General features: G+C 55.4%; 1 protein-coding gene across 5 annotated transcripts in view; it reads right to left on the bottom strand.

Moving 5' to 3' along the window:
* Positions 1–22,005, bottom strand: part of RGS3 (regulator of G protein signaling 3) — a 115,288-nt gene that overhangs the window by 76,796 nt on the left and 16,487 nt on the right. For 3 of the 5 annotated variants that reach the window (XM_079791009.1, XM_079791004.1, XM_079791006.1), the window contains exons 6-12: positions 15,799–15,859; positions 14,592–14,682; positions 13,908–13,963; positions 7,818–7,899; positions 7,073–7,178; positions 5,987–6,338; positions 5,086–5,125 (exon numbers count right to left, since the gene is read on the bottom strand). In XM_079791009.1, the coding sequence (XP_079647135.1) occupies positions 5,086–5,125; positions 5,987–6,338; positions 7,073–7,178; positions 7,818–7,899; positions 13,908–13,963; positions 14,592–14,682; positions 15,799–15,859 (788 nt within the window). The other 2 variants (XM_079791005.1, XM_079791007.1) reach the window with 1 other exon arrangement.

Below are 22,005 nucleotides of genomic sequence, written 5' to 3'. Positions count from 1 at the left end.
TTTCCATTACCCCTGCCAAGGCACCCCCTCTGCAGAAATAGGGAACAGACTCGGTCCACAGCCATCTGCTGTGAGCATCTGCTACGTGCCAGGCCCCGTGCAAGGTGCTGAGACTGTAGGGAGGCCTCAGAAGGGCCTCAAGGAGTTCCCTCGCCATCGATGAGAGATACTGACATGTAAATAAGCACTCCCACGGCGAGCACGGAGCTGGGAACCACCCACTGTGACGGGGGTGCAGACCCCATCTGGTGACCCAGGGCCCACATCAGCCCTGTCGGTTTGGCCTCGTACTTATTAAAACCAGGAAATCGCTCGTATTTGAAAAACCAGATCTGACCTCACCAGGCCCACGGTCCCACGCAGAACCATCACTTGGGGCACAGCAGTGAGTGCCCAGGTGACAGAGCACCTGCTCTCCGCTTTCCACCATCCCCACCACCCCCTGCACACACCCAGCTCAGCGCACCCAGTCCATCGCCTCCCAGGCCCCAGGGGCTAAGGGTCTAGAGACCCAGTCTCTGTGGTGGCAGCAGAGACAGTGGGCTTGCCCGGGATGTATCGAGATGCAGCCTCTCTCAGTCAAGGGAGCTGGGGCGGCCGGGCTCACCTAAGTCAGTCTAGAATGAGGAGTGGCACCTGCTGCCCCAGTTCTCGGGGAAGAGCACCCTCTGCTTACTGGCTTGGTGACCTTCGGCAGCTCACTTCCCGCTCAGAGTCTTGGTTGCCTCAACTCTAACGACAGTACCAAGCTCACTGGGTTGCTGCGAGGATTAAATGAGATGTTCCAAGTAAAGCCCCTAGAACAGTGCCTGGGACCTACAGGTGTGCAATTAAAGCTGCTGACTTGGGGTTCTTGTGGCTGTGATTCCTCCACACGGAAAAGCAGGTTAACCAGGTTCCTCAGGGACTCTGGGAATCCCGGGCTTTGTCACAGCCAGGAGGTCCTCCCAGCTGTGCCACCAACTCACAAGTTATTTTAATCAGAAAAAGGGGAGAACAAGGGCGGGGGGGGAAGGGGGTAGGGGAGGGACACTGTCAGGAAAGAGAGCAGAAGACTGCAGGAGGTTCCTCTTTAAAAAGACAGCGCTGGGCACACACCCTCACCCTGAACAGCGGTGGCCCACAGGGCTTTATCATGTCCCGTCCAATGGGCAGAGGAGCGAAACACAGAGTTCCTAAAACGTCAGGGATTCTAGGACGCAAGCGGGCAGGAGGCAAACCCTGGAGCCTTCAGGCTCCATGCAGCCCTGGCCCCTCCAAGGGTTCCTGCTGCCAGCTGGGCACCTGACCAGTCTTCCTTGACCTGCATGTCCCGGGGTCAAGGTCTCCTTCCACCACCCCCAGTCTTGGAAGCCAGAGCGTGAACAGGTGGCCTGACCCCGCCACATCGCGGGGAAACTCCCCACCAACGCGAGGTCCACGGCCTCAGAGGAAAAACTCAGCTCAGAAGGTTTCACACTTGCTTCCTACGCCCACCGCACACCCCTGCTCCCAAGCGAGGTGAGAAAAACAAGTCGACACCTCCCCCACAAGTGACCACCTACCCCTGCTGTGTCTTGGGGCAGCACTCAAACCATCATCACTTAAACCACTTCCTGACTCTTCGGGGAGGTGCTTAGAGAGGAGTAGAAAGAGCCTGAGTCCAGGACAGGGATGGGGGTAGAGAGTATAGACATCTGCAAGATCCTGGCCCCTTTGCTGGAAGAATCCATCCTGAACTAGACTTATCAGGGGATCACTTTGTAAGTTATATCAATGTCTAAGCACTGTACGGTACACCTGAAACCAATGTACTATTGAATGTCAACTGCAATTGAAAAAAAAAAAAAAACTTAAAAGAGAACCCGTCCTGTGTCTATCAGGATTTCAGTTGGACAAGACACCTGAACATGAGCACGGGCTTCCCCAGAACCCCCTCTCTGAGGTACCTTCCCCCTCTGAGCCAGAGTTACCTCCACTGCAAAGTGGGGATTGTACGAGCTACTGCCTTGCCTGTCCCAGGGCCAGTGTGGGGGCACACAGGAGAGACCTGATGGGGAAGGGCTTGGTGAATGGTACCGAACGTGAGTGCACAAGGGGCTATTACAAACCCCAAGCCCACAGATAATCCACCCACCACGGCTGGCATTAGGACAGGACTGCTGGGCCTCAAACATACTGTGACTGGGGTGACAGGGGCAGCCTGGAACTAGACTTCACACAGGCAAGCCGAGACCAGAGAAGGCAATCCACACAGGACTGCCAAGCAGGGGGCTGAGGCAAAACAGACCGAAATTAAAGAAAGGCACCCTTAGCCGGTCTGGCCCCAGGCCCTCTCTCCCCCACCCCGTCTCAGCTGTTTAAAAGGATGCATCTCTTCCCTTCCCCAGCCCAGCCGCACAGGGCAGCCACAGAACCTTTGCTCGGCCTTGGAGAGGCACGAATAAGCCGTTTGACACACACCTCTGCCTTCAGGTGGAAAGCGTTTGCTCAGCTCCGTTTTATGGACGAGGCTACTGAGGCCTGGGTGGTTGAGTGATTTGCCCAATGTCATTTGGCCAATAAATGGTACATGGCAGGATCAACCCAACCTATGTGGCTGTCCTGCCCTCGAGCCCCCGCTCCACACACCCCAGGATAATGTGTGGCAAGTGGGCATAGCTCTCCAAACTGGGTTTTGAAGTATCTTTCTAAAAAAAAAAAAAAAAATCCAGATTGCAACCCAGATACTGAGCTCTGTGAAGGCAAGCTACTTGACTTCCCTTCTGCTACCTCTGACCACCTCCATATCGCCTTTTTGGGCTCTAACACCTGCTTCACGGACCAAACACAGGGATCACTCGGCTTTGCTCCTGGCAGCCATCCCACCCCGCAGTGGTGAATCTGAGGCTGGGCCGCCTTCACAGGGCAGGGGACAATGCTGAGGGTCACAGCAGCCCAGGGGAACATGCCAACCACAAGTGGGCAGGCACCCCAGGCCTCAGAAGGGCACCAGACCCCGTTCAACACAGGGTGGCTCAGTCCTCCCTCCCGAAAGGAGGCCGGCCAGGCGGCCCAGCCAGAGGCGGGGACAGAAGCAGGCACCTGGTGACAGCCTGAGCCTCCGGAGAACCCTGAGTGTGTCTAAAGGAAGCTTTGTGCCCTGGATTCCACGCCTTCCTCCGAACCCCAGGACTTGGAGCTATGAAGACTCGATGCCTGGTAAAGAGCAAAGACGTTCTTGGAGACCAAAAGGATGTTTATTATGAAGGAAGGTCAAGTTCTTCGTGTAATGCATTCAGAAAGTTACTGTCATTACTAACATCATCATCATTGCCTTCCTTGTCCCTCCCCCCACAGCTGAGATGGCTGTGCCCTTCTTGGGCCCCTAAGTACTGTATTCTCAGAGGGGAATCGCAATGTGGACACAGGTTGGGAGGAGAGCAGGGTGACTCGGAGGCAACTCTCAGGCTGAGAGGGAACCGATTCCCAACCACTAGCCCCCCACAGGCGACTCTCCTCTCCAGCCTCGCTCTGTGGCCAGTCTGCAAACCCCTACAGGCAACCGGAGCCACTCTCCTTCAGTCAGCTGAGTACAGAAATCCTACTGACCACTGCCCTCGGTCACACGTCTGGCGCGGGACACACAAATGAGCCGGCCCAGGCCCTGCCCTTAATGAAGTCACCATTTAGCAGCGGCATCTCCACTCTAACCTAATGTACCAACTAAAAGCTTTGGTAAAACTCAGTGTTGAGTCACTATCAGACTCCTCTCTAGAAGGAACACAGATTCATTTCCGACAGAAGAGGCCCAAGTACCCAAATGCCCCCGCCTGGAGAGGATGAAGATGTCCATCAGCAGCACGGAGCCTGACGGGAGCCCTTCCCCACCCCCACCCCACTACCCCCGAGAGGCACAGGCATTCTTCCAAGTAGCCGCTCTAAGCAAGCATCATCTTCACGTTGCTGATGGAGGGGATGGAAGGCACAAGTGCAAGTGGCTGGGAGAAGACCACTCTCAAGGAAGAAGGTCAAAGGGCATCCTGCGGGCACTAGAGGAAGGGCTCAGGCACCCCCAAGGTAGGCATCACGAACCACCTGGCAAGGTTGGTCTCAACATTCTAGTCAGAAGTCTCCAGCAGGCGCACAGGGGGCCTGAAGGAATGCCCAGCCAGTTCCAGCACCAAGACTGACAGCTCAGGCTTCCTAAGAGGAGGAATTGATTTTGAGCCCCGCTTCTCTCCCTGGCCCTTAAGAAATAGGGCCAGGCCCTAACGGTTTGGCTCAGTGGATACAGCGTCGGCCTGCGGACTGAAAGGTCCCAGGTTCAATTCCAGTCAAGGGCATGTACCTTGGTTGCGGACACATCCCCAGTAGGGGGTGTGCAGGAGGCAGCTGATCGATGTTTCTCTCTCATCGATGTTTCTGACTCTCTATCCCTCTCCCTTCCTCTCTGTAAAAAATCAATAAAATATATTTTTTTTAAAAAGAAAAGAAAAAAAGAAACAGGGCCAGGGTTTGAAGGCCAAAGGAGAAGAATCATTCAAACAGCAGAGACTTTTGCACTTCAAAGACAACCACCCTCCGTGGAGCACCTCTCCGCATACAGGCTACTACCCACAACCACCACCTTCTTTAACTCTCCCACAACCCTCTGAGGTGGAAATTATCAGCCCCATTTTATAGATAAAGAACCTGAGGCTCAGTGAGGGCACATGAGCTGATCAAAGTCACACAGCTAGAACTCCAATTTGAGACCTCCCAGCTCCAAATTCCATGCCTCCCTTCCATGCAGACCTGACCATGCTGCCTACAGCACCTAACAGATATTGGTTGCTTAGTAAAAATTGGATGAATCTCAACTGAATGCCCGAGTCCTATACACCATCTCTTAGACAAGATTCCCCCCTTCTTCCTCCTTAGGCAGACTCCCAGGCAGAAAGACACTGGGGTTCAGTGTGGGAGAAAATGCACACGAGGAAACAGAGTCTGCGTCAACGTGCGGGGGGATCTTGACCCTGTTGAGAAGGCCTCCAACCTCAGAGGAGGAGGCTGGGCCCGGCCTCCCGGCTGACTTCGCAATCTCTCATAGGGCTCGGAGGGCACAGCAGCAGAGGACCAACTCACCTTCGGGGATGGCATCCTCCTGGTACACAGGCCGCAGCAGCTGCAAGGCAAAGACAGGAGAACCACCTCAGCCCCAGGAACCGGGCAGGACAGCCCGGCGGGCTGCTCACCCAGCCTGGGGATGGGAAGCGAACACCTCAGGGCACTAGGGAAAACAGCAGTCCTGCTACCAAGCTGAGAGGGGGCTTGGAAGCAAACCCAGAAACCTCCAGAATATTAGAGTTGAACAGGCTATAGCTGTCAACAAGTCTAATCCCTTGGCCAAGTCCCCACCTTCCTTGAAGGCAGCTTGTTCCAAAAAATGTTCCATGGAACATTGGCACTGAGCGATGCTAACAACCCTGCCACAGGGTGTACCCTCAGGGGAGTCTGGGAAATGCTGAGGGAAACAAGGTTAAACCCCCGTCTCCAGTGCAGGGTGACCAGAGCAGGCTCCCATGGGCTAGTATGCATGGGGATATTGCTCAAACTTATGTGACTCCAGAACACTTTCCCCCCCCCCCCAAAAAAAAAAATACCTCATGGGGGCAATGTTTTGGGGCGCACACTCCCTCATCCCACCCTGCCGTCATGTACTGTCTGCTTTCACACCTTTTGTGACTGGGAACTCACCACCCACCACCCACAGCAGCCCATCCCATTGTGGAACCGTGCAGGCTGGCACAAGGCTCTCCCTTCTTCTGAGCAGCAATCTCCTCCCCTGTGACACCCCCTGGTTCTGTGTCTGTGCCCTGAGGCCACAAAGACCCGCCTGCTCTCTGCACCCAGGTCAGCCCTGCAGCAGCGGAACCAACACACACTCCCATCCCCTGGCAGGCTCCTCCCCACATAATTTTGGGTCTTTTCCTGGCCTCACACAGGGACCCATGCCCTTCACCTTCCCCGAACCAGCTGTCCATACCTGGCTCCCAGGGTTCAGCGGGGCCAGGATGATGTAGTTGGGGTCGGTGGGGGCAGTGGCCCGGGACAGCGCCGGCAGGGTATGCTGGCCCCCGCGCTTGGCCACCTCGGTGTAGCGCTCCCAGCCTCCGAGCAGCAGCCCATCCGAGCTGTCACATACCAGGTGGCAGCTGTGGCGCTGCTCAGGCCGAGCCTGGGCCCCATGGCTGCAGTTCTTCTCCCGCTTGTTGGGGGGCAGCTGGAGGTCATGCGCTGACTTGCAGGACGCCCGCCGCAGGACCCCGCCATCCGGCCCTGGCTTGACTTGGGGGACCAGGCGCCACACGAGCAGGATGATCTCACTGGGGCAGCTCCTGGAAAGGGGGGGGGTCACAGAGAGAAGTTGAGTCTGGGGGAGACCAAAGTCAGCTGGGGCAAGGGCCTGCAGGGGCAGAGAGATAGAGCACGGGCGGGGGAGAAGCCCCTAACGTCAGGGCAGGAAAGGGGATAAGACACCACGTAAAACAGAGATAGCACAGGGTTCCTCCTAGGACAACTCTAAGGGACTGGCAGAGGCTGAGAAGGGTGCTGAGGCCAAGGCCAGGTTAAAAAAGAAAGAGTACCAAATTCAATTAGTGACGTCTGTGGGCAAAACATAAGCCAGGAGGAGCAAGCAAACACCTGCGTGCATCCATTCACCCAGTCATTGTAGAAGCAGACCAGCAATGGGCCATGAGGGTTCTACCCCAGCCGGCCAAAATTTAGAGGGCCCAGACATTTTCAAGAGTATTTTTTTTAATTGGGCAATTGACACATTTGCAACATCTACACACCCTTTAAAAACAATGGGCTTAGCTGTGAGGTGGCAGAAATAATGAGCTCAAGTAGAAAGCCACTCCTGGAACCAGAGGGCTGGTTTGAGAGCTCCTGCCCTGCTGTTTGCTCTCAGCCCGAACCTCCCATCTGCAGGCTGAGAAATGGATTCCCTGAGGGGCAGAGTGACTTGCTGACGGCTGGGCAAAAGAGGGAAGGATAAGGCCCCGTGCCAGGGCTGGGGAGGGGAGGCGTGCCTCCACCTGGGCCTCAGGCAGCCCCCGGCCCCTCTCACCGGATCTCGTGGGCCAGCTCCACGCATTTCCAATGCTCCACGGGCCTCTCGTTCAGCTGTAGCACCGTGTCCAGCTGCTGCAGCCCCGCCCTGTCTGCCGGGCCCCCTGCAGGGACAAAGAAAGGACACTCAAGGGCTCCTCAAGCCCACAGCCCGCTGGAAGGACCTGGGGTCCTCTGCTTCCCCAGTGACCTAGGACAAGGACTGCCACTCTGTTTCTTCATCTGTGAAATGGGGGGCCGACCTTGGCGGCTCCCAGGGACCTTGGAGGAACACACCCTCGCCTATTCACACTTCCCTGCTGTCTGTCCTTCTAGCCAGTCCCACCCCACGCCCCAGGGCCTCCCACCCCCTGAGAACCCTCCCTCGTTACCAGCTCACACACTTCCTTCACTCCCTCAGCACTGTTCATCGAGTGCCAGCCTCGTGCCCGACCCCAATGTTCCCCAGGCAGCCATTATTGAAAATATAGGTTTAGTTCCTGTTTGAAATGCTTGGGAAGCCAAAATGTAAAAATCTATTTTCATTTTGATAAAAAAAACACACACACAAAAAAAAGAGGGGGTATATTTTCATAAGCCTCCATTTTATCTGCGGTCACTTAAAAATATTATTCTTTTCGTTTTGAAAAACGAGGCCACATGTTGCTCCACTCTGGGGCTCCCCTTACATTCCGCGGTCTTGTTGGCAAAGCCCACACGCCTGGCGGGAGAATGGGGCTGCGTCACCCAAGACACTCACTTACCCGAATCCACCGCCTGGACGCGGACCGGGGAGTCACAGCAGATGGTGAAGCCGAAGCCATCCTTCCCCCTCGGGATGGTGATCTAGGACACAGCCCCGCCCGGTTACTCCCAGGAGCCGACCCCAGGTCAGGAAGCCCACAGGCCCCACCCCAGAGCCACCCTGCTCTCTCACTGGAGCCAGAAAGGAGGCTGGCCAGCCTCTCACCATCCCTGTCTCGGCCCAGGCATCCTGACCACTGGGTTGTGGGCCAAGCAGGCAAGCGGGGAGCTCAGGCCGATGCGGAGGCGGGGATGGAGAGAGCCTGGGGAGGGCAAACCTCGCCTTCCTCGGCCCAGCTACATGCAGCCCTTCCCCGAAGGCCCACTGGACCTGCACGTCTGCCCTTGGCCTGTGACCCACTGCCTGCTCGGTCCCTTTCTCCTTTCCAGAAACAAAGCCCACCTGGGCGCTGCCTTCCCAGACAACAGGAGGAGGAAGACAGGGACACTTACACTCACACCCTCAAGTCAAAGGTCACAGGGCAAGTGCCGGGGTCTCGGGGCAGTCCATCGCCAGAACTCGAGGCATCCAATGAGGGCTCCCAGGTGAGGGGGCAGGTGAGGACATAGTCAGGCCTCCCCTGCTGAACCTGAACTGGCCACCGACCTCACTGAGCCTGCTGAGGCCCGTGTGCCCGTGCGCCTGGCAGCTCCACAACCCCTCCTGTCAGAAGCCCCCTGGGAGGGCTGTGCCATCAGGATGCTCTTTACAAGGCAGTTATTCAGTTCCTGATGCATGCCAGGCTCTGCTGAGGTGCGGAGCATGAGGCCGGGTCTCTGGCTCCCAGAGAGATTGAGGGCACACAAATCTTTCCAGAGCAAAGCAGGACATGACAAGCATTGTAGCAAAACACGAAGGCCGAGCTGGGAGTGGCTCTTTGTGCTTGGCTTCGTGCACCGCAGGAACGCAGCAAGTGCGAAGTTAATGAGGACAGCCCAGCAGCATCCCACCGGCAGCGGGGAGCTGGGGGGCGGGGGTGCAGTGCAGTCTGCTGACTCAATTCAGTTCAGTCTTGCTGTGCTCCCCCCTCCCTGCTCCCCCAATTAGGCTTTGGGCAGAGTGCAGAAGGCCCAGCCTGGCTCACCCCAAAGTGATTCCAAGCTGCTGGGAACAGGTGCATGCAAGCAACAGAAAACAGGCTCCAGGGGGCTCCAGGAGACCCCCTGGAAGTGGACGTGGAGTGGGCCTGACGAGGCACGGGGAGGGGGTCCCAGGCAGGAAGAAGCCAGCTCAGCAAGCCTGGAAAGGACAGGGCTGCCCGCTGGTCAGGAGAGTCTCTTCAAGGCTAGGGGCCTGGCATTCACCTGCCAGCTTGTCCCCAAGGTCAGGCGTGAGGAAGGGGAGGGCCAGGGGCCCAGGGTGACCCAGGCCCTTGGACGCTGCCAGGAGGCCCCTGAGGCTCTGCTTCCCACCAGCCCTGGGACTGGATTCAAAGCGAGTTTTTAAAACAGGAAATCTGACAGACAAGGGGATGGGGGAGGGGGGGCAGGAAAATACCCTGTTCCCATAAGAATTCTGGGAAAACACGCAGCTAAGACAGGAAGAGAAAAAAAATGGAAAGAAAGAAAGAAAAACAAACGCTGGAGTAAGTGCGGAAAGCCCAGGCCGAGGCTGAGGGACGCTGTCAGGAGCCTGGTCCACTCCGTACGACCAGGGATCTTAGGGGCCTGGCCACTCACCCTCAACCCAAACCCAAACAGAAGCTGGGATTCCAAAGTCTTGCCAGCACTTCCCTAGTCCTACCCCGCAAGGGCCACAGCCCCGCTGGCCTCGGTGCAGGCTCTGGACACAGGTCCTAGCCCCGTGGGCATGGTGCTGACAATTAGGGACTGGCTCCAGAGTGGAATCTGGAGTTGAACTATGTGCTCCAGCAAAACAGCCTCCCACATCCACACCCTGGTCTCCTCATCCAGGTGGCACTGTGGACTGGAGCTCCTTCTGCCCTCCTGCGCACCGGCCTAGGAAGAGCCAGCCGGGTCCCTGGTCCAAACCAGCTGGGGGTGGGGAAGAGGAGAAGGTATGAGGAAGCAAAGGGTGGGACCAAGCGAAGGAGACAGAATTATTCTCTGGCCATCGTGCGCACCGGCCCCGTTGAAAAGACGGGGCTCCAAGAACCTGATCCTCACTGCAGCCCTGAGTGGAATGCAGGGCTGGTTTAATACGCCCATTTCAAAGAGAAAGAAAGTGAAGCCTCCAGCTCTCGGTCCTCCTCTCTGACCTCAGGCCTCAGGGTCAGGAGGTGAGGAGAGCAGCCCCGCCCTGACTCCGGGACCTCGGTGGCTCTGCCGTCCTTCCTGGAGGTGGTCCTTGCTCTTTCCTGTCTGGGGCAGGCACTGCCACTGCTCCTGGATCTCACCCATCGCCTCGCCTCCCTCTGCCCTCCTGCCTGGTTTCTGGTCCTCTTCCATTCCTGGACTTCAACTCCAGCTGCCACCACTCATTGAATACACCCGGTGCTGTGGCAGGCGCTACACACAACATTCCACTTATTCTCCCAGCATCATCCCTGGGCATTATCATCCCTTTCCACCGACGGGGAGACTGAGACTCAGGGAAGAAGAGGGACGTGCTCAAGGGCCACAGCGGAAGAAAGGCAGAGCTGGATTTGAGCCCAGGTCTGACAAAAAGCTGGTGCTCTCACTGCTGCACTGGTTACTAGCGCAGGCTTCTCTTGAACTTGAGCCCCAGAGCCCCAGGCCCAGCCCGCACTCGTGCCTGGCCCCATTGTGGCTGCAATGTGCCTGTCGTCCCAAGGCGACCAAGGACTTCTTGACCTCCCATCCAGTGCCCTCGCGTCCTCACCGCTCCGCCGCCCCGGTGTGGCAGGGGCCACTCCGCCTGGCCCCGGGAGGGTGGGAGGGCAGGGTGGGGCCGTGCAGGAGGCCCCTCTGGGCATCTCCCTTGGACCGAAGGCCGCCTGCCCTAAGGAGTCAAGAGCCAGGTTTCAGTCTGTGCATTAGGACACACAGAGGGACCTTTCCATACGCACACAATCAGAACCGTTTCTTAGCTCCCATCCCCCAAATCTGGACATCCCTTCCCTGCACCCTCACTGACCCCATGGCTTTTTTTTTTTGTAAGGAAAAATGTCCATCACAGTTCCAGAAGAGGCTCAGAGACTAACGGATCATCCTAAGACTGGAGGCTGAGAGGCCAGACCCTCTCGGTGAACTTGGGCTCCGGAGCCAGAGGGCTCCGGATCCGCCTCAAGGTATCCGTGGGGAGGAAAATCATGTGTGCATGTCCATGGGTGAGCATGTGCAAGAAAAACCGTATGTGCGTACAGAAACACAAACATCCTATCTCACATACAAGCGCGCACTGCCACAGGCAGAAACAGTCACACAATCACACACGCGCACACACAATGCAGGACAGGCACTGCTGTCCCATCGGAAGTAGGGAAAGTTCGCAAAAATACAAAGTTAGCAAAAAAAACAACCACACACAAAACCCAGCTGCTCAGCAACTTAGCCACTTCCATTCTCAGGCTTGGGACGCTTCTCTAACAACCACGCTCCCACAAAATAAGAAAACACAGAAAATCAATCAATAATCTCATGAGGGACACCACCCGGCCCCTGGTCAGGACAGCACCGAGCTGGACCCCACCCGCCCCTAGAGAGAGGCAGTGGGCAAAGGCTGGGTCTCAGGTCCAGCTCCTGCCTCTGTCCTCCCCGTAAATCAAAACGAACCTGCAAGGCGCAGGAGGGGACAAGGACGGCCGTGAGGGGAGAGAGGTCCTGCTAGGCTAAGCCCCCAACCCTGACCCCCCCCCCCAATGACACCCCACGCCGCCCCTCAAAGGGCCGGGCACCCACCTGGCGGTAGCGGCGCTCCGAGCACACCTTGCAGAGCCCGTTGAAGCGGTTCATGGCTGCAGGTCCTGCTCCGCTGCTGCCCCATGAAAACCCAGCTCTCCCCCCAGCAGCAGGAGCCCGCACTGCGCCCCGTCAGCCTGGCATGACCGCCCTGGGAAGCCCGCCCCGCAGAAGAATGGCAGGAAATCACCTCTCACCTCCCCAAGCCCTGTCTATGCTGTGTGCCTCTGCATGATAAGCCCGAAGGCTTCCTGAAACCTCAGAACGACAAGGAAGAGGGAGAGTTTTATATTAAAATTCCTGTCAACTAGTTAGTATTCCCCGGGCCCGGCGGGGAGAGGGCGCCTTTGTTCTGGCTGCATTCTCCGCCACGGGCCACGGTGTGATCCCAGTGTTCTCACAAACACCCCCGGCCACAGGGGAGGCCAGGCAGAAAGCACGGCCCACTCGCCACCAGTGCTGCCTCTCCCCGCAAATCCCAGGGTCCCCGCCGCAAATCCAGGGGACCATCCCAGCCTACGGAATCGAAGCATGGTTCCGGGGGTTGCACCCTCAGGCGTACCAGCTCAACAGGGAACATGAAACATTTGGAGTCTGAGGACCGGCCTGCCACTCAGCAGCCACGTAAAAGCCAGTTTCCTCACCCTTGTAAGTGGGCTGCTTTCCAGTCTGATGGGCCCCCAAAGGCAAATTGGGAAGGGTTTCCAATCACCAGATGACCCAGCCTCCTCATTTTACCCAGGAAGAAGCGGAGGCCTGGAGCAGTCAAGGTCACACAGCTGGGTAGGATGGAGCTGGGACCAAAACTCCATTCCTGTCCCCTGTCTTGTAGCACCTGGTGAGCCTGCTACACCCGCCTCCGGGTCCCTGGGGAACCCACCCACCCACCCACATCCTGGCTGCCAGATGGTGTCCCTTCATCCAGCCCAGCTTTGGCTGTCATGGCAGTGGACAGGTCACCCAGGTTTCTGGGCCTCCATCTCCCCATCCACACAATGGACAAGTTGAAGAGGTGACTTGAGCGGGGCGGGGTGGGGGGGGCTCTCGCCCACCCCAACAAAGCCTCCAACAATCACGCCCACTTGGCTGAGTCCTACAGACAACGTCGAGTGTGCACGCCCCGGAAAATCAAAGGCGCGTCAGAACCATGCGCCCTGGGCTCGGGCCTGTGTGCAGAGGCAGGCCTGTCCCAAGCCACCTGGAAACCTGCAGTGTTGGTGTCCCCGTGGCCCCCACAGATCACCAGCGGGGCTCCCTGCTCACTGCCCTCTGTGACCAGCAAGTACAGAGAGCGGGAGAGAGGTCACTGCAGGTGCCCCACCGAAGCTAGAAGACCGCTCTAAACTCCTAACAACGCCACATAGAAAACAGTAACTGACCAGTTCCTCTAACACAGTGCTATCCCAACACAGTGGCAATCAGATACAAGAGCAAGGTGAATTTAAATTCAAGTTCAATAAACGTCAGGACCTCGGTCAGACTAGCCACAGTTCAGGTGCTCCAGAGCCACGGGTAGGCAGTGGCTGGCTACCAGATTGGAAAGCGTGGCTGTAGACTGCACGCTCCATGAGGGCAGGGACATCTCGAACCGTGCACATCCCCCTCATCTGTGAGACGGGGAAGTGACAACCCCCTCGGAGGTGGGAGTCGGGATTAAATTCAGTAACAACAGCACCTGGCACGCAGGGCTACTCAGTCTCTGGGAGTTTGTTTCTCCCGCTCTGTGTTGCTGAAGAAACCCATGGACCACCTGCCATGTTCTGCAAAGAGACGAAATGAATTTGGGGGCATTCTCCCATCCCTACGTGAAGGCTCCTCCCTGGATTCAAAGCCCTGATGGAGCGAGAACCATCAGTCTCAGCGTGAGACTCTCGGCTGCTCCTTGACACCGAGCAGCCCTAACCTGAGAGGAGAATTCGGCCTCCGTTCCAGGGAAAGCAAGGCGTGTGAGGAGACCTGTGGGGAAGGGAGGACTCCTTCAAGAGGCTGAAAGTCAGGAAGATCCGGATTCCTCCATTTCCAGGGCCAGGGCCTGGCTCTCCCCAAGCTTGAGGAACCAGAGAAGAGCTTCAGAAATAATCCCTCAAAAATGCACGCTTGCTGAGTTTCCGGGCACCAAGTGCTGCCCTGTTTAGGGGTCTCCTGGGCCAAGGGACTGACCAAGAGCAGGTTCTAACCCGGAGCAGTGCTCAGGCCCATGAGTCCAACCCAGGCTTGTCCCCACCTACCTTAAGTTCTTCCCCGTTCTCAGTGTCCCCACCTCCTGGCATTCTCAGCAGCGGGTCTGGGAGGCAACAGAGCAGCATCAGAAAGTGTCTGCTGGCATGTAAGGGTCCGTTCCACAGACCACCCAGAGGACCAGGCCAGAGTGCCCGGCCCATGTGGCTGCCCAGGTCACTCCTGGCCTCCAGGATGTGGGGATGCCCGAGCTCGGGTCAGGCAGGGGCTCAGGAGCCATGACTATGTGTGGGAGGGACAGAACAGAGGAAATGCAAAATCCAAGTCCTGAACCTCAGTTCTCATGGCCAGGCCCGCGGGCCCTGTCCACAGAGGTGGGTTAGAAAGGCAGCTGGGGAGGATCCTGTGGCGACTGTCCCTGGGAAGGGGCCATGTAGGAAGCTCCTGAAGACCACCCTCCCTGAGCTAGGGGTGGGACCGAACCACGTGGGATCAGGCCTATAACCCTATCCAAGTCCAACCACGTACATAAAGGTACATGGGTAAGAGGCTACTGCTGCCCACATGCTAGCAGGGGTTCGAGAAAAGTGCCTGGACCCGTGGTCTGAGCATAGCTGGGATGACGTCTGCCACAAAACATGGGTATTGATGCTGCTACCCAGGGAGGGAATGGGGAGGTCCGTGGGGGAGTGTGGCAGCACATCTGGGCAGAAGCTGAGGTGGTGTGCCTATACCTCTCAGGGGTCGCAGTCGCCGCCTAGCCACCTTCAGGTGCTTGGTCCGGCCCAGGTCCTCGCCCAGAAGGTAGTACCAGCCACTGATCTCCTGTCACAAGAGAAGACATGACACAACTCAGAGGAGGCAGAGGGCACAGGTCAGGCAGCCACTAATATCCCTCAAAGAGCAGCAGCATTTCTGTAGAGATGGACACCCCAGCCTCTCTGCCCCAAAAGTAACTGTCGTGGCACCACCTCCAGGAAGCCTTCCCTGATGCAATGAACGGAGCTGGTCCTCCCTTCTGCTGAATTTCCACAGCCTCTTCCCTGAAGCACAGTTTACTTGCATGCCTACCTCCCCCACTAAGCTGTGAACAGGCTCCTTGATGTGCCTAGCACTGTGCCTGGTATATAGTAGGAGCCCAATAAGTGTTGACAGAAGGGAGGGAATGAGGGAAGGAGGGGAATTCCAGAAAGTAGGCATCCTGAGGCTCCTGAGCAGTCTCCCGGGCGGAACATCTTCTCCCAACAGGGAAGGAAGCCCAGGTTGCAGTCAAGACATTTGGGACCCACATACAGGATAAAGGGTCCTCGGCCACCTGCCCAAGACCTCACTGCCAGGACACTAAGCTGGGTGACAGGGCTACCTGGCAACATCGTGTGGCAGGCCATCAGGACATCACCAGGGATGTACAAAAGAAGCATGTCCCTCTCCTGCTCAAAAGCCTCCAGTTTGGGGGTGCGGTGCAGAGTAGAGATGGATGAGGGACTGGCTATCCGGGGGAGAGTTCTCTAGACCCCAGAGTCCTCACCCAGCCAGAAGGATAGCTCCATGGAGGATGTTCACTCTACCCTTGGGTACTTGCCTGGCCCAAAAACACAAGACATGGTAGATGACATCACGATGACCCCTGGAGCAAACCTGGCCCTCCTCCTCCAGGAAGTCCCAGGAGTGCTTTGAGCTTCAAGGGACCTACTCGTGTCCTTAATGGCAGACACCAGAACCGGAGTCTCTGGGAGGACTTGGGTCTCCTAACAACTGCTCTCTGACAAAAAGAAATCAAGAAGGGACCCAAACCCTTGGCACATAGATGACAAATACAGTATTGTTATTCAGGCCACTGGGCACCTGTCTAACACAGAAAGCAGCCCTGCCCAAGGGCTTCCAGACAAAGCAGCTCGGCTTAGGTGGGATGACCCTGCCAGAAGCTTCTCTAGGACTCACCTTGTCTGGAGTCAGGAGAGACCTCACCCCGAAGCTCATGCAGCCGATGAGTCCACTCTGTCTGGGAGAACAACAGAGGCTTAAGTCAGCACCTTTTCCCTGGGGTATTTCAGGAAATCGATTACCAAGTGTAACGTGGGTTTGTCAGATGCACTGCTGTTTACATCATCTCATTTGACCTTTCCAACTTTCATGAGTTAGGCTGGAGAAAAGTTATTTCTCCATTTCACAGATGAAAAAACGGAGGCTCAAAGTTGGTCCTCTTCCCAAGGTCACTGGACTACTCAGTAGCAGTGTCCCGTGGGAAACCCAGGTGTTCCAGGTCATGGGGCGGCACTCCCTCCACCAGCCACAGAAGCTCAGAGCTACCTCGCAGGTTAACTGTTCTGGTGCCAGTAGATCCAAAGAACTGGTCCCTGCATGAAATTGCAGCTTCCATATTAGCTGATGATGCTCAATTGAGGACGAAGGTTACAAGACCACAAGCTCAAGAAGCTCTGTCTCAGGTCCACGCAAGACCTGAGCAGATCCTGGACAGTTTCAGATCAAGATCAAATGCAACAGGAAAGTCGACGAGAGCAACCTGACCTGGTGGCCAGGGGGACAAGTAGGCATGAACCAGGGTCAGGCCTCATGGGGATGTCACTGTAGCGAAAGGCTGAGTTCGGGCGGGTCCTTCTTGGCTAAGAGTCATTCAAAGTTCCTTGAAGACTGTCCACTGTTGAGTCCCAACAGTCAGAAACTGATTGATACTTGGCAGCTCTCAATAATGATGGCATAGATGAATACTAATGAAATGCAAAAAATAATCTCGCTACTGTGAGAGAAAAGGAAATTCACAAATCTGTCGTTTAATGAGGAAAACGCCCACAAAAATATTCACAATGGTTGTTAATGAGAAACACCCACGAAAATTAATAATGATTGTATCTGGTAGGCGGGATTAGCGGAGGTTTTGTTTTCTCTGGGTTTTCAGTGTTTTCCAATTTTCAGAGGGAACAAGCAGTACTTTTATAATCAGGAAAAAAAAATAGTATAAAGGTATTGGCAAGTGCTTCTATTCTACCGCATCGTTCTCTATCCTAACACTAGAGTTGCTTTTTAACTTTTCTATTCTCTCTCCTAGCACATCCCCAACTCAGACTCCTTTGGATTGGTTTACTACTAATCAGGAAACAACATGGGTATTTAGACTGGAGCAATGCCTGTCTGGTGGTTGACGTCAATGTCTGAAAGACCCACACGGATCTAGCATGTTCTGTGGAAGGCACAATAGCAGAGCCAAGACGGCATGAGCTCCTAGATGGGCAGTGAACTCCCTAGAGATGTGCCTCCCTGGAACCTGGTCTAAGGGGGCCTGAGCGAGGTTGGTGGCTATAGCCAGGGGTGCACCACAGAACCCCCTGAAGTGCCTGCCCACATCATATGCCCCAGAGCCTGCACCCGGAGATCCAGACCCACAGTCTCAGGCGGGGTGCAGGCAGGTGAGTCTGGAGAAAGCACCTGCCCATGCCTGCCCCAGTCAAGGACCAGTGGTCTAGAAGGCCTCTAGACATGCATATTGTTTGCATTCTCTGGAAAGGGTGGCAGCTCACCGCCTAACAATCCTAAGCAAAATAAAACTGGCTTCTGGAGGGTAACCAAGCCAAGTGAGGGGTGGAGATGCAGAATGCTGGGGCCTGGTCCTCAGACCAGCGAGCCTGCCCTGCAAATTCTGCACCTGGCCGGGTCCCACCGGCTACTCTTACTCTGCTACGCCCCCTGCTCTCACTCCCTGCCCCCATTTCCTGCAGCCTGGACTCCACCTGCTCCTCCCCTCTTTCTTGCCCTCTCCCATCATACAAGGCCATATTAATAATCCACCCAAAGAGGACAGGGGGGTCACCCCAGTAAAGCGACCCTTCCACATTCCCCTCCCCAGCCCACCACCAAAAACAAATACTCCTCCCTCCTGGCAAGTGGCCAAGGCACACTGACGGGGAGAGGCAGCTGCCGGGACCGTCACAAGCGCAGATGCTGACCTGAGCTGCCATTCCACAAAAGCCTTGTCGAGACTTTGCCAAGGTCCTCATCACCAATTTCATTTTGTTTGTCAACACATGCAAGAGCAGGCCAGCTGGCACCTGGGTGCCCACACGTTCCTTCCACACTGGGCATGGCTGTAACTTCCTAAGTCTCCAGGCACAAAGCTCCAGCTGTAATAAAGGCTGCCTCTCCCTGCTCTTCGGGAAGTTCAATTTTCATTCCCCGGTGCCTGGAGAAGGCTAAATGGTTAATAGCCTCCTAGGAGCGTTGCTTCCTGCTAAGGGGCCTCCAATGACTTCATGATAATTCAGGCAGAGTAAATTGTCACAATTCATGTCCATAAGCAGGACCCTCCCTCTGAGTGTTCTTCAATTGGGCACTTCTGAAACCTGCTTTTGAAAAATCTTTGGAGGAAGAAAGACTTCTTTTGCATGTCACCTGAGTGCACAGCAATATACCGGTCAGCTTATAAAATTGGGAACGAACATGCACCCTGGACTGCTTGAAGTTTTGCGAGGCACAAAGTCCCAGGAGCCAAGCCTTGGTGACTTCTGGATGCCGAACCCTGAGCTCAGGGTTTGGTGCACTCAGTGAAGGCTTGACAAATGGATGAATGCATTATGCCCATGGTTGTCAGGCACTGGGCAAGGAGCCACAGCATCTATACTAATAATTAAGTAATATGCTAATTAGACCAAGAGACCTTCCAGACGTTCTTCCAGACAAAGCCATGGTGGCAGGGCCGAGGCAGAGGCGGTTAGGGGCAATCAGGCCAGGAGGGGAGGGCAGTTGGGGGTGATCAGGCCGGCGGTGGGGGGTGGGAAGTTGAGGACAAGCAGGCCGGCAGAGGGGGCCAGTTGGGGACAAGCAGGCCAGCATGGGGGGGCTGTTTGGGGCAAGCAGGCCAGCAGGCAGAGTGGTTAGGGGCAATCAGGCAGGCAGGCAGGTGAACGGTTAGGAGCCAGCGGTCCCGGATTGTGAGAAGGATTGGGCCTAAACCGGCAGTCGGACATTCCCCCAAGGGGTCCCAGATTGGAGAGGGTGCAGGCCGGGCTGAGAGACACCCCTCACCCCATGCACGAATTTTGTGCACCGAGCCACTACTTAAGGAAATAAGGCAAACATGCAGGAATTTAAATAGCAGTTCAGAACAGCAATACAGGAATGTCACTAACAGTGCAGGCAACAAATGATGAAAGCTCAGGAGGCAAGAGGTAGTTTAAGGCTAAGGTGCTCAAAGAAAGCCCAAAGAGTTAAGCCTCAGAGAGTGAGAGTGAGAGCATTTCAGGCAGAGGGAACGGTCAACACAAAGGCTCAGAGGTAAGGCTTCATGGAACACTCATGGGGAAGAGTGCTTGGCTCCGTTTACCTTTGAGCATAAAGTAGGAAACCTCCAGAAGGCAAAAGGCACTGCTATTTTGAGGGCGTGCACTTTCATTCCATCCCAGGGACCTTGAACTACTTCTGTGGCAGGGCTACTCCATTTAATCTCAATTTATTCTTAATCTCAAATTACTTTTAATTTGATGGGTTCAATCGAACCCATTTTCCCATTCATCATTTCTTTCCTTAGGCTCAGTCCCCATCTCTGGTCACAAGCTTCCTAACAAGACAGCACTGTACTCGGCACGGAGGTCCTGTTCATGAAAGGAGATTCAAGGAGAGAGCGCGAGCAGAGTACCCATGACCGTGTGACACGGAGCAAGCAGGCTCTCCATAAATGTAGCTGCTCCTGGCATAAACCATTACGTCCTTCGGGCTTATGTGCATGTTGCTGCTGCTGTTTTTAACTTGGTGCATGACATTACAAATCTGAGCTTGTTCTCTGGCCCCAAGTTCTGAAAATGCTATGACCAGAAGCTTCCATTTGGCGTTCACCATACCATCCAAAAAAACTTTTTAATAGCTCAGTTCCACAGTCAGAGATATTAAGGAATTACTGTCAGTTGTTAGACGTGATAATGGCATTGTGGGTGTGGGTTTTTTTTAAGCCATCTTTTATAGAGATATAGAGATGAGATGAGGTCTGGGATTTGCTTTAAAATAATCCACTGGAAGAGGGGAACGTGGGTGGGGCCACAGATGAAACAAGACTAGCCATGTATTGACAATTGATGAAGCCTGGCTAAGCGTATGAGGGTTCATGCCGTGATATTTTCTACCCTTCCATATGTTTGAAATTGTCTATGCCTTCTTAAAAACTCACAGAACCTGAAAGCTGGAAGTCACCTTAAGCGGTCGGTGCATTTTACAGACAAGGAAACTGAGGCCCAAAGCAGGGTCCACTCCTCAGACTCGCCGAGGACTCACAGCCAGTCTGAGCGAGGCCAAAATCCAGTGTTCTGAGCCAGTTCTCCTCAGCTCCCACTGTGATCACCGGGAAGGGTGGGAGTCAGCCGGCCCTCCCCCAGAACGTCTTTGCAGAGCATCTCGTTCCCCTCATACAAGTTCATGGTCATCACTGGAAAGATCGTGAGAATCAATGAAATGGGTGCCTCCCTTTTATCTCCTGTCGTTTGCAAAATGTAACTGCCACACATTCAGCTGGATGGCATGTAAAACGACATTATAAATGCTATGGAAAGTACATGTGTTCCTCCGGGGCCTGAGGGACACATGTACTGACACAGGAAAAGCATGGTTTGGGAGTCATTTATCACCTGTGTGAGACTGTCAAGTGTACTATAATGTGGTTACCAGGACAGGAGTTTGGCGCCAGACTGCCGGGATTTGCATATTATTTTCATCACATCCTAGCTGTGTGACCTTAGGCAAGTTACTTAACCTCTCTGTGCCTCTTTTTCCTCACCTGTAAAAGAGCAACCATAATCTCTACCTCATACGGTGTTATGAGGATTAAATTAGATAATGCCTGGAATATGCTTAGATTGATGTCCACGAGGAGTGGACCTTAAGGTGCTTAATAAACATGAGCTGTGATGTGTCCTCAGACAAGTTCCTGAGCCTTCAGAAGCCTCACTTTCCTCTCCTCTGAAAAGAGGGGCAATAATAATTCCTACCTCTCAGGGTTGCTATGAGGGTTAAATGAGATAATGTATGTAAAGTGCTCGGCACAGAGAAGAGCTCAATAAATGTTTGTTTCCTTCCTCCTGTAATTGTCTCTCATGTTGATAAGTTGAATGTCCGTCCTTCAGAGGAGCACAATTTGATTTGAGAGCGTGGAGCAGGGCAGAGGTTTCCTGCAATCGCTCTGTCTGCCTCCTCCCGCTCAGAAGCCTCCTGGGTCAGATGATGGATCAATACTGCGCCTCCCACCGGCTGAGCCCTGAGCCGCTGAGCCGCTGAGCCGCTGAGCGGGTGGCTGGCGCTGGCGGCTTTGTTCGGCAGGGCCCTCTGTTCCGAAAGGCAGGCCTGTCTGAGCCTGCTCTGTCCCTCCTGAGCTTTGGGTTGGGACTGTGACCACAAGTTCAACTGTGTTTTGTTAATAAGGAATCTCACTTTCCCAAAATAGGCAACAAGTGGAGACACTCACTGCCTCTGTCACGCTGTCATGCTGACTCACTCTCCGGCCTCACCTTCTTTTCCAAAAACTGTGAGCGGCACTGCTGACGTCTCCAGCAGCCCTGGGCTTGCCCTGCTCTCCCAGGAGGGTGGCTCCCGGTGGGAGAAGCGACGGCTCCCGGTGGGGGGTCTGCCGCCAGCACCTGCTCCACTCCTTGCCCCCACCCAGTGGGCGGGCCACGTGTTTCTCTGACCCCCTCCTCTGTCGCTTCCCGGCTTTCCCTTCAAGGCAGGATTCTGACCCCTGGCCCCCGGCACTCACTTTCTTCCTGGGCAATCTGACCTGCTCAGAATGGCACCCACCACCTCGGCGGTCCTGGCTTTCACATACTCGCATGGGCACAGACCCCTTTTCCCCTGAGATCCAGGAGAGCTAAGGCAGCCCCCCTCGCAGCCCTCCGCTGGCTGCTGTCTACGCACCTCCACCTCACCAAATCCAGAGCTGGCTCCCTTCCCCTCCGGCACACTCTGGCTTAGTCGGGGACACCACCCAACACCCAGGAGTCATCCTTGACTTCTCCCACCGGCTCTCATGCCCAAATCACCAGTAAGTACTATCAGTTTACCTCCTATGTCCTGGGTCTCTTTCCCTCCCCTCTATCCCTAAATCACCTCTCTCACGGATCACCACAAGAATCTCCTGGTTCCTCCCCAACCTTC

The sequence above is a fragment of the Cnephaeus nilssonii genome (genome assembly GCF_951640355.1).
Source record: "Cnephaeus nilssonii genome assembly, chromosome: 14".
NCBI classification, from domain to species: domain Eukaryota; kingdom Metazoa; phylum Chordata; class Mammalia; order Chiroptera; family Vespertilionidae; genus Cnephaeus; species Cnephaeus nilssonii.
This window is presented reverse-complemented; position numbering and strand designations above follow the sequence as displayed.